The sequence below is a fragment of the Fulmarus glacialis genome, unplaced genomic scaffold (assembly GCF_000690835.1).
Source record: "Fulmarus glacialis isolate BGI_N327 unplaced genomic scaffold, ASM69083v1 scaffold34476, whole genome shotgun sequence".
NCBI lineage: Eukaryota > Metazoa > Chordata > Aves > Procellariiformes > Procellariidae > Fulmarus > Fulmarus glacialis.
Genome location: NW_009218056.1, coordinates 9,385 through 20,659, shown reverse-complemented (window position 1 = coordinate 20,659; position 11,275 = coordinate 9,385). Strand labels below are relative to the sequence as shown.

Here is an 11,275-nt window from a genome sequence, read left to right as displayed (position 1 = left end):
TCTAGTGACAGTTAGTTTTTTGAAGCCTAAAACAGAAAATTGGGGTGAAGAATAACCACGCTAATCAATGATGAACTTGGTAATAAGAAATGTGATTTCAAGGTATTGGACATTGCCCTCTGGTATATGGTAATCATTTGTCTTTTTACTGGGTGGGGAAGGGGGAGAATATTTTATACAAAAATTACTTGTGATTAAGCATGGGATGCTGTTGACTGAGTGATGTATTTACAAGTGCCTGTCAGGTGCTTGGGTGTCATTAGTACCTTATTGTAAACTCTGCTGCTTTCATGTGTCGACAGAAGAGATGGTGAATTCGAATTATCTCCTTGTCTCAACATCGTCATATTAAAAAAGGTTGTTGTGCTCTTATAAATGTAGGAGACCATGCCCACTAGAGCTTATAACGTTCTGGTGTAGTGCTGTTCTGTATTGTTGATGGCCTAGGTAAAAGCAAGAGGCACCTTTAAAAAAAAAAAACAAAACCAAACCACAAACAAAGAAAACAAATCGCCGCCAAAAAGCGGGCGATGATGGAGTGACAGGAAGAATCTGTGTTTGAACTCTTAAGTTCTGAAGTAAGTGAATGGCTGGTGCTGAGGTTTCTCTTATGTTTTCTTTATTGGAATGCTTTGAAGCACCACTTTTTTTTTTTTTCTCAGTTTTGGTCGCTGTGGTAAAAGGCAAGGAAGTATTTCTCACCACAGTGAGAGAAACCACAAAAGATTTCGGTTTCCAGTTTTTCCCTCCATTTATGGGTGTAGCTTTCTGTTTGAGATGGAGATAGTTTGCTGCATATTAATGGTGTTTACAATGTTAATTTCTAACTATGCTGACATAATTTCTGTCAGTTCTTGGATATGGGGAGAGTTTGTTTATTGTAAACATGCCGCTTCTAGTTATGTGCTTGCTGCTTTTATTTGAGCATATTTATTTGTTTGCCTTTTAGGCTGGCAGTATAAACATGAGTAATTGAGAATCTACATGTGAGTAGTAGTTGTGTATTGTGATGAATGAGATCCTGTCTTAATGTATCTATCCCCTAGTGTGAGGTGAGCGCCTGGTGGTTCCTGTGGTGAAAGCCAGGGCTCTGCCAGCATGCCTGTTTGTCACTGGAGATCAAAAGGATTTGTCACTTATGCCATACATTTCCGTTTTTGCTCTCCATAATCAAGTGAGCTGGGCCGCTGTATTAAAAAGAGCTGTCTTTTTTTTATATATATTCTGCATATCAATAGCAAATTTTAGAAGATTGAACAAAAGTACTCAACAGAAGTGTCAATGGCATACGCTTAGGCTGTTGCTTGTGGGATGAAGTGTGGAGGTATGCTAATCACGTGCAAGATTTGACCCATATGCCCCCTCCACAAAAGGTACTGTGTATATATAGAATGGAAGTTGCTGGGTACTTTCCATAATATCAGTTGAATCATGAATTTAACAAGGCTGTGCAAGGGCATGGATACTTTATCTGATGATATTTTTCCCTCAGACTTACCATGTTAGAAAGTTCCCACTATCCTTCTATATCATCTGTTGGCCTTCACATGTTAAATGACACTTTTCTGGGGCCATAAATGTAGGAGTGGGAGGACCTGCCCAACTGACTGCGCAGGAAGCAGGCGTTGAAAGGGCTGGACTCTTTAATGTGCTGGCATTGGTGCGAGCGTGTCTTGCCCTCCCATCTGCTCTAAGACCCAGCTTCTCTGGAGCGGTAAACCTGGGTAATAAGGAACCGGTAGCCTTGCTGAGCAGCCTGCTCTCTGTTAGGGATCAAGACAGGGTGCAGACAGCTGTGAGCAACATCCTACTCTGTTCTCCCTGCCAGTTGCTATTTTTAACTCTATAATATCCAAAGGCTGCAAGCAGTATTGGAGGTATCTTGCCACAATGATGATTATCATTTCAGGACTTAAGAACAAACATTGGGTTTGCACAGTAGTTTGGCGTACTAGGAAGATGCACTGACTGGATTGTTCGTGTCAGGTGGATAAGCAAGTAGTTTCTTGAGCTCCATTCTCCTTTAGAGTTGATTTTTTCTGTTGTGTTCAGTTCTTTTCTATGAAAAGGCGCATAGTCTATAAGATAAAGAGCATTTTGTGCCAAATCGCGCACACGTAAGAAAATTCGCTCTTTACCGTGCAAATAGGCTTCCCCCAGCCCGCTCGCTATCATCTCAGTTCGCAGTACGTACCAACTTGAGAGCGCATCTGGGCCCTCTCTGGCTGGTGCTGTGATTGTAGCATCTTGCTGGAGTATCTGGGAATAGGTCAGGTGTGACGGACAAGGGCCTTTTGACGCAGAACGTGTGGGAGTGGCTGTAATGTGAGATTTGGAATAAGTACCAGGGCTGCTTTTGAAGGCTGCTGTAAAGGACAAGATGTCTTCCTTCTATGCTGTTAGGTTCATAGTGGGGATGAGCAGGACCATCCAGACTGTCTTTTAATATTCTGGAAAGCAGCTAAAAAAGTCGTGTTTACTTGGGTATAGTAATAGGCACTTTGGGGTATTTGATGTGATTGATGCTAGCTTGCTTTCTTCTGTAGCAAGCCTTGCTTGTGATGGCTCCTAACTCTCTCTCTTGCATTCTGTAGGCACTGGGGAGAGTGGAAAAAGCACGTTCATTAAACAAATGCGTATAATTCATGGCTCAGGCTACTCTGAAGAGGACAAAAAAGGCTTCACCAAGCTGGTGTACCAAAACATCTTCACTGCCATGCAGTCTATGATCAGGGCCATGGAAACCCTGAAGATTCTGTACAAATATGAACAGAACAAGGTAAGTTTCTCACAATTTTTGCATGTGTTTTTAGGCAGTGGGGGTTCTAGGGTTTGACTCCTAAGTTCCTGTTTGTTCGTGTCCTTTTGGACAAAAAAGGCTTCACCAAGCTGGTGTACCAAAACATCTTCACTGCCATGCAGTCTATGATCAGGGCCATGGAAACCCTGAAGATTCTGTACAAATATGAACAGAACAAGGTAAGTTTCTCACAATTTTTGCATGTGTTTTTAGGCAGTGGGGGTTCTAGGGTTTGACTCCTAAGTTCCTGTTTGTTCGTGTCCTTTTGCATTGCAATCTCATTTTTCTTTCCCATAAATGTTTTGTGCTTAAGGACTGCTTTTTATGGCATTTTGCTGATACCTGACTCCATTTACTTGGTGTGTTAAGGGATAGAGCAACTTTCTCAGGATGGTTTGTGCACTGGTCTGCATAGTGAGTGGTGGGAGCAAGGGATTGGGATACGATAGAGTGTATAGGAGAGGTGCTCTTTTTAGTCATTTCAAGGATTCAGTATTGTTAAATGTGTCGGGCTTTTCTTTGCATGAGTTACTATTCACATCGGAACTTGAAGCTGACAAAATACATGCTGGACCCAAAAGACACCTCTGCTGGTAGTTATCACTATTACTGCAGTCTGTCATTTTTTCTGGTAGGTACTGACCAAAGGTACAAACCTTTCTTGAAGGGTTTTGATCTCAGCCACAGAAATGTGATTTGAGCTGAAGTCTGGCGTACTGATTTTGGGTCCAGGAATAAATTTTTCAGCCAGATCTGGTCTAAATTATTTTAGCCTTTTTGGGGGAGGATGGGAAGGGTGAGGGTATGCCAGGAAATTAGATTTTTTTAGTGTGTTTTGCTTCTTTAATTCTCAGTACCTTAATATTTTTAAGTGAAATTGTATTTTTTCTGTTCTGTCACACAGTAACTTGGAGCTGATTTTTAATAACTGTTTGTAGGGACTGGATGGTGCACCAGGAGTTCTTGAGTCTGAACACCTTTTTGGCCTTTAGAGAGGTTCTGCAGTCTCAGTGATGAGAATAGGCAGGGTGTGAGGAAGCTTGCCTTGCCTGTGCTTTACCTGGGGCACGGTGGAGGTGTTTTGATAGGTATAATCTGCCAACTTTTACTTACGATAATGTGTGCAGAACTTGGCTTTGTTTTTTATTTTTCCTGGCATAGATGGTATAGGCAAAAGCCCCTTCCTGTGGCAAGTGTACCAAAGATTTCAGAAAGCAGCTTGGTGTGGATAATAACTTCACAGATGCCGTAGGCTGTTGTAATGACTGTAGTCCTTCCTTTGCTTATAGGTTGTAGGGTGGGCATTTTTATTTTCTCTCTCAAAAGGGATCATGATTGAAGTACACTGAAACAATGTCTCTATGGCTATTCAAAATGTAGTGTCAAATTTTTTTTGTAAGAAACCTGAGATAGCAACTTGTTATCCAACTGCAGTTTAACCCCTCAGAAGTTGGGCAGTCTGGGTTCTTCACAGGGAATGCTCTGCCTTGGAAACCATTGTGGTTCAAAACACCTGGTGATCTGATGATAGGTGAAACCTGCTGCTGGTTTACAGCTTATTCTGTGAAGGAGCGTATGATGCTTTTGGGGGAATTTTGCTGATGTCTGCTATGTTTTGGATGTATAGTTTACCCATTTTCCCTCTGGTCTTAGCAACCTGGTCCACAACCAGCATGTGGATCCTTGAAGTCATAATGTAAGGATTTAGTTCATCTGAGAATTTTTTTGTGGGCCTCTGACCGGTAACCCCTGCTCCTGACCCCTGACCTCCCCCTCCCCTTCTTTTTCCTTTAATTTCTCTTTCTTTCTTTTTTCCCCCTCTCTTTCTTTCTTTTTTCCCCCTCTCTTTCTTTCTTTTTTCCCCCTCTCTTTCTTTCTTTTTTCCCCTCTCTCCTTTTTCTTCATTCTCCAGGCCAATGCAGTGCTGATCCGGGAAGTGGATGTAGAAAAGGTCATGACATTTGAGCAGCCATATGTAAGTGCAATTAAAACATTGTGGAACGACCCTGGAATACAAGAGTGTTATGACAGGAGAAGAGAATATCAGCTTTCCGACTCAGCTAAATAGTAAGTATATAATCACTGGCATGTACTGGTAGATGGTAGTGATGGTCTAACAAATAATACCTGTCCAATTTTTTTACTTGAAGTCTAGAGTTTGTTTCAAAGGGCAGGAACACTGCTGTAGATTTCACTACATAGTTTGTTTAAAGTACCTTTTATCTTTTTCATTGAGGCGGATGAGTCTTGCAAGTGTTTTAGACAAGCTGCACAGTCTCTGTTGGCTACTTGTATTGGGATAAAAATCATAGGCATATGAGAGAGGCACTTTGCCTCTATTAGCCAGAAGTATCCTTATGAAGAGTTAAGATGAAAAAGCAGTGGGAGCAGGTAACTGGTAACTTGTTTGAATCTGGCTCCGGAAAGGCAAAGAGCTTTGCTGGAAGTGGGGGAAGCTGTGTTTATTTGGGGGTAGGTTTAGATCTGGAAATTCCTTACCATTTGCTACTTTTTGTGAGGGTATGAGGTGTTCTGGTGGGTGATACAGACAGTTGTTCACACATCTGCTCCTGGGTACACCTGAGGCTGTAATCTCTACCTTATGCCATCTATGTTGGTCCTGGCTCTTAGGCAGCAGAAGTGTTGCCCTTTCTCTTCAGGTTTGTCCTTTGGCCTACAGGTGTACATGGATGTGTAACTTAATGGCTTTATTATTAACAAAATCTAAGTCTGGTGACATAGGTTCGTTTATAAATAGAAAACCTTAGATGAGACTAGATTCTGAAACATAAGCATCCACTGTACTTAAACTTTCTCTGTAGTAAAGATTGTCTTCCACACTGCTGTACAGAGTTGATAAAGTTGTCCTTAATGTATCTGTTTATCCTCCAAGGGAGATGGCTCGTGAATTACTGTTCCCCAAAGATGTATTCTGTTATTTTTCCACATCACATTTTAAGTGGTTCAGATGAGGGAAAGACTAAACATAGCAGTGTTTAAATCTGTATATTTATGTGCTGCAAATTAAGGTAGTTTTTTTTTTTTCCATTGTGCTTCTTGTAGCTATCTTAGCGACGTGGATCGTATTGCTACCCCAGGATATCTACCAACTCAGCAAGATGTGCTACGGGTTAGAGTTCCTACAACCGGTATCATAGAGTACCCCTTTGACCTAGAGAATATTATCTTCAGGTACTGAAGGTGTATTCATGTTACAGCTGTGCTGAGAGAGGAGTGATATGGTTTCAGGAAGGATGAGTTCTGGATTGCTTTAGAGTGTCCAGGTGCTTAGTTGAGAGGCTTGAGTGGATGTACGTGCTGTGATGTTATGAAATATCTGCTGACGGGTGCTCCTGTAACAGGGGTGGTGTAACATTTTATTCTGATTAAGGGAAAACTCCAAGCTGAAGCATTGAATGTCACAAAACAGAACATGCTTTTGAATCAGTGACACTTAAAGCCCAGCTAACCATCTTGCAGGAATTGGTGTCCTTCCTGGGAAGGATTGCATTGCCGGCATCTGAGGCCGAAGTGGTGGCTTGTGAGGCAGCTGAGTGAACTGTTGGTAGCTTAAGCCACCAAGGGGAGGAGGGGGAAGCTTGCTCTGGGCAGTGCTTGGCTTGAAATGTATTTCCCTTTAAGAATGCTTAGCTCAAGTAACTTTGACCATTTATTTCTCCTTCAAAAAGAGACCATTTTTTGTGCAGAAATACTTCCTTGTATGTGATACCTAGCATCTACCTTCAGAGGTGGTTTTCTGTGCGTACCTTGTGCTCTCAGGATGACGCCAAAACTTGTTGCCTGTGCTGCTGCAGCAATAGATGGTATTTGGAGGCTTAAGCCAGCAATCGAGCATGGTATAAAGGGCACAATGACATGCCTGTCTATTGCAAAGCAATTTTCTCCCTAGCTCTCTGGTACTTACATGCTCCCTGCCCTTCTCTACCGCAGTGTTGACATTACAAGAGAGGAATAAAGAAGCCTGCATCCTCTCTTTTAAACCATTCAGTTACAGATATACAGAAAGTTACTCTCCCTGTTCTGGTTTGCTGACCTATGAAGTAGGTATAGGGTTTTAGCAAAGGTGGACCGGTGTTGCACTTTAGGTGAGTGATTAAATAATTTTAGTGTACCGTACAGGTGGGACTTAAAACTGAGGAGCTGAAGTGTGTAACTATTAAACAGCACATTCAAAGAAAAGTTTAATAACTAAAGAAAGCTCTCTGTGCGAGAGAAGTTTTGAGGCAAGCAGATGCTTTAATAAAAAGTAAAAATAGTTTGCTCGTTTGACAAAGCAGAGTTTTGAAGGACTTGTCTTTTCAGACTCAGGACTTCTGCTTAGCAAACCAGAGCAGGATGCAACTAAAAATAGTAATGCTGATATTTGGGATTTGAATTTGGTATTACTTGCCTATGGCCATCTCTTCAGTTTGATTTCTGGAACAAGATATTTTGTAAACTTGATGGTTTTGTTAGCCAGCCACATACATCCTCATGCCAGGTTAACTTGAATAGTAAAGAGCCGCATTTGTTCTGATCGTATGCTGCTCCTTTGCATTCAGAGAACTGCAGCTACTTCTGTGATACTGTATGTATTTCTCTTCCTTAGAATGGTGGATGTTGGAGGTCAAAGATCAGAACGAAGGAAGTGGATCCATTGCTTTGAAAATGTGACTTCCATCATGTTTTTAGTAGCACTTAGTGAATATGACCAAGTTCTGGTGGAATCTGATAACGAGGTAAGCCAAAGAATGGGAACTCTGCAGGAGGGTGGAAGGAAAGGAGGAATGTCTTTCTAGCTTCTTGGACGTTGGTACCAAAGTGCTTAGTGCCAAGTTGGGTTAGCAAGTATTGTTGGTTTTGGCCTTCAGTTCTTCCTATTGCAAAGGGAACATGAGCCTTAATGGGTCATGATGTCCCTGAGAATGGAAAATGCACAGTGCATTCAAATTATCTGTACTTCTCAAGTAATACTGAAAGACTCTGAAATTGCTGAGTTCTGTGTGCCTTGGAGGGTACTGTGCAGTGTGACGGCATGCTCTTAAAAATCACCCATTCCTCTTTTCCACACTGAATTACTTCATGCTGTGACTGCTGTCTTGTTAGGTAGTGACTGGTCTCTTTGAAGGTGCAATATTGAATTTTTGCACTTGCTAATAGATTAAAAAAATGCCATTAGGTAAGAGCAGTTATTCCTTTTCTACTAGACAAAACATGTTCACAAAGTATTTTGGCCAGTCCTCTCACGTGACTGTCAAAGCAGAAAATTACTTTTAAGCTTTTTGTTATGACTGGCTCGCCAATTAAATGAACCTTGAGTTCATCAGATTTTGCATTTTCTTTCCATTTACCAGCGCAGCTTGAGCCAGAACCTACCTGGGGCCAAAGTATTCTGTGTACAGTATCTGAGACGCTGGATCGATACAGATCTGAGTATGTGTGCAGGTAGCAGAAAGGCATCTTCGTGCTCATTTGTGAAAACAAGGCTTTCTTTTTCTTATTTCAGAACCGGATGGAAGAGAGTAAAGCTCTCTTTCGAACCATTATCACTTATCCATGGTTCCAAAACTCTTCTGTTATCCTGTTTCTCAACAAGAAAGATCTGTTGGAAGACAAGATCCTATATTCCCACCTTGTTGACTATTTCCCAGAGTTTGATGGTGAGTGGTTTTTAAGGAGGAACACTCTATATCTAGAAGAAGGGGTGGAGGTGGTTTGGTTAGAATTTTGGGGGGATTTTTTTAGAAAACTCAGATCTAGAGATGGGGAAAACATCTTAATTTGAGAAGAAATACCTACAACAATGAGAAAATGTCACAAAAATGTCTTAATCATATGTAGATAACTGGAATCTGATCGAATGATCGAATAATGGACCTCTCCTAGATGAAGAATTATTTCTTCCCCCAAATATGCACTTCAGAGTATTAAATAATGGAAGTCTAACTTTCCTACCTGCATGCTTGTGCATATAACCTGTTTCATAAGCGTGGGACAATTTGCTGGTATATTGGGCATTTTAACCCTCTAGTCAAGAGGTGACTTGTTTGAGAAACTTACTGGTCAAATACCCAAGTCATTCAAATGATAGTGCTGAAAAATCTCAGGTAGCATGAAATTCTTATTAGTGTGCCATCTGCAGTTGTGGAAAAATAGTACTTATGTGAAACAGAGAAATTCCCATCTGAAACAAAATTCTTTAGCCAAAATAGCATTTCAAGCTCTTCAGTTGAGTGCATTTAAAGTTGGCTGGTAACACATCTGTACAGGGCTGAAAATAAAAAAAAGTAGTGGAGAATGAGATCAGGCAACACACTTCTTGCCATGCTCTCATGTATTAACTCTGTCATTATGTGCTTTAAAAATACAAGGTAAAGGAAGAATTGCCATTTTGCAAACAGCTTTCTTCTTTTAAATGACTAATGAAATTGCTCCTTATTAGTGGTCCTCCCACTTCTGGAGTTTCATGCCCCCTGCTGTCTGAAAGCACAAGCACTCTGAAATTGTCAGTGGGGGAAAACATCACGTTTTTACATCAGGCTGGGAATGGCTGTGAGCTTCTAATATAATTAACAGCTGGAGACAAGATCGCAACATCAGGAAGTGTCATATACTTTCGTTTTTTTCATATAAGGATTTACTGTAGCTCCTTCAGGGATGCTGCATGGCTTGTGAGTGGGAGGTAGCCCGTCAGACCACCTCTCAAGAGATGGTCCTTTCCATGGAGAATGTGACAACATCAGTACTGTGAAAGAAAGATCAGTAGGTGACTTTTTTCTGAGGAGTTGTCAGCAAAATGAAGTAAACTGGCAAAATGAAGTAAACTGGCAAAAATTCCAGTTTTTAGCTCCTGTGAGTTGACCAGCCAGTTAGGACAGACTGCAGTGTTGGCTGAAGATGACCCTTGTTTGCAAAACATACGCTTGTGTCCTTCAACGCATAAGATCCATCTATATATTGGTAAGAAATATACATCCCTTCTCCAGAGGAGACCATTGGGTTATGTATATCCAGCATCTGTCACTGTTATCTGGTGAACGCAGCACATACAGGGTTGTGCTAAATGCCGTGTTTCAAAGCACAGTCTGAAATGACGCCTTGGTGTCTGTCAAAACTCTCAGCCTTGGAAAAATGCCTTTCGTAGGTTTTGGTTAGATAACTGAGAGGCATAAGACACTTCAGCTCCTGGGACTTTTATGCAATAAATGATCTTAATTTCTTCTTTATAGCTCTGTAACCCATAAGAAAAAGTGCACTAGCAATTATTCTGATGGATCGAACCGGGGAATGCACTTAGCATAAATCCATTAACTGGCTTCTTTGTTTGCTGCAGGCCCACAGAGGGATGCACAGGCAGCCCGTGAGTTCATTCTCAAGATGTTTGTGGATTTAAATCCAGACAGCGATAAAATCATCTATTCCCACTTCACATGTGCCACAGACACAGAAAACATCCGTTTCGTCTTTGCAGCTGTCAAGGACACCATCCTACAGCTCAACCTGAAGGAGTACAACCTGGTTTGACCTGCTGTGCTCTTGGCCCCTTGAGAAGCTTCATTGTGAAGAAAAGACAAAAAAAGAAATTTTAAATATGACAGGAAAAAAGTTTTAATTTTTGATGATGTAATGATTGCAAATTGTCTGATCTGTGGAGTGGCAAGTGCTCAGTGTTATCCTGGAGTCTCATGTCTCTGTCCACAGAGTAGTTGATTTCATATTTTTAACAAATTGCTTTTATTTCACAGTTAACGGGGATATGCCTCATTTCTTCAGCACCTTGCTTACTTCTTAATTTTTTGCCAAACAGCTAAGGCAGTCTCATCTTGAGCTTTCCTGTGTTGCTTAGCCACTTTTTTTTTTCCCCTTTTCATTCCCATGGTATGTATAGAAAAAAAATAACTTTCCAGCCGAGATTGTGAATTCACTGGACTGTGGGAGTGCAGAATGCTACTGGTCCCTTTGCCTTGTGCTATAGGGTGCCTCTGGTGTAATTTGCTAATCTTGCTTGCTTCCCCCCCACCCCTTCTTTCCCTTCCCTTCCCCAGGACACGCTCCATGGTTCACTGTGATGAAATGTTGGGGAGGAGCGATTGCTCTCCAACTATTGTGCAAAAAAAGAAAAAGACAAAACAACAAAAAAAAAAGCCATCACTTTTCCATTCTTTATATGTTCTAGTTCTGAGTTATTTTTTCTTATCAATTATAAAAGGTATGAAGACTGTGATTTTTTTTTTTTTTTTTTTTTTTTTAAATTATTGATGTTCTATACATAGTTTGCAACATGTTGCTGTATTTTGTTCATGGACTACAAATGATGGAAGCTCTTGGAGCAATAGCTGCTGAGCCTGGGGAAGTGCCTGACTGTAAATGTTCTTGTTTATTTTACTTTGGTTTTATTTTTTTCACACACATACACACATCTCCCCCACACCACAAGCGCATGTGCGCGCACAAGGCTCAATTTGCAGAGAGAAA

At 41.1% G+C, this 11,275-nt stretch overlaps 1 protein-coding gene across 2 annotated transcripts; it reads left to right on the top strand.

Moving 5' to 3' along the window:
- The first annotated feature begins 2,553 nt into the window (after window positions 1-2,553).
- On the top strand, window positions 2,554-10,944 carry GNA11 (guanine nucleotide binding protein (G protein), alpha 11 (Gq class)). Of its 2 annotated transcripts, none has more exons than XM_009579927.1 (6): window positions 2,554-2,779; window positions 4,713-4,867; window positions 5,864-5,992; window positions 7,410-7,539; window positions 8,307-8,460; window positions 10,134-10,944. In XM_009579927.1, the coding sequence occupies exons 1-6, from the start codon at window positions 2,633-2,635 to the stop codon at window positions 10,322-10,324; spliced, it is 906 nt and encodes a 301-aa protein (XP_009578222.1). In that variant the 5' UTR covers window positions 2,554-2,632; the 3' UTR covers window positions 10,325-10,944. The 2 variants fall into 2 exon arrangements, with proteins under 2 accessions (XP_009578222.1, XP_009578223.1); XM_009579928.1 differs by having other exon boundaries at window positions 2,608-2,779; window positions 8,307-8,464; window positions 10,134-10,249.
- The last annotated feature ends 331 nt before the right edge of the window (window positions 10,945-11,275 follow it).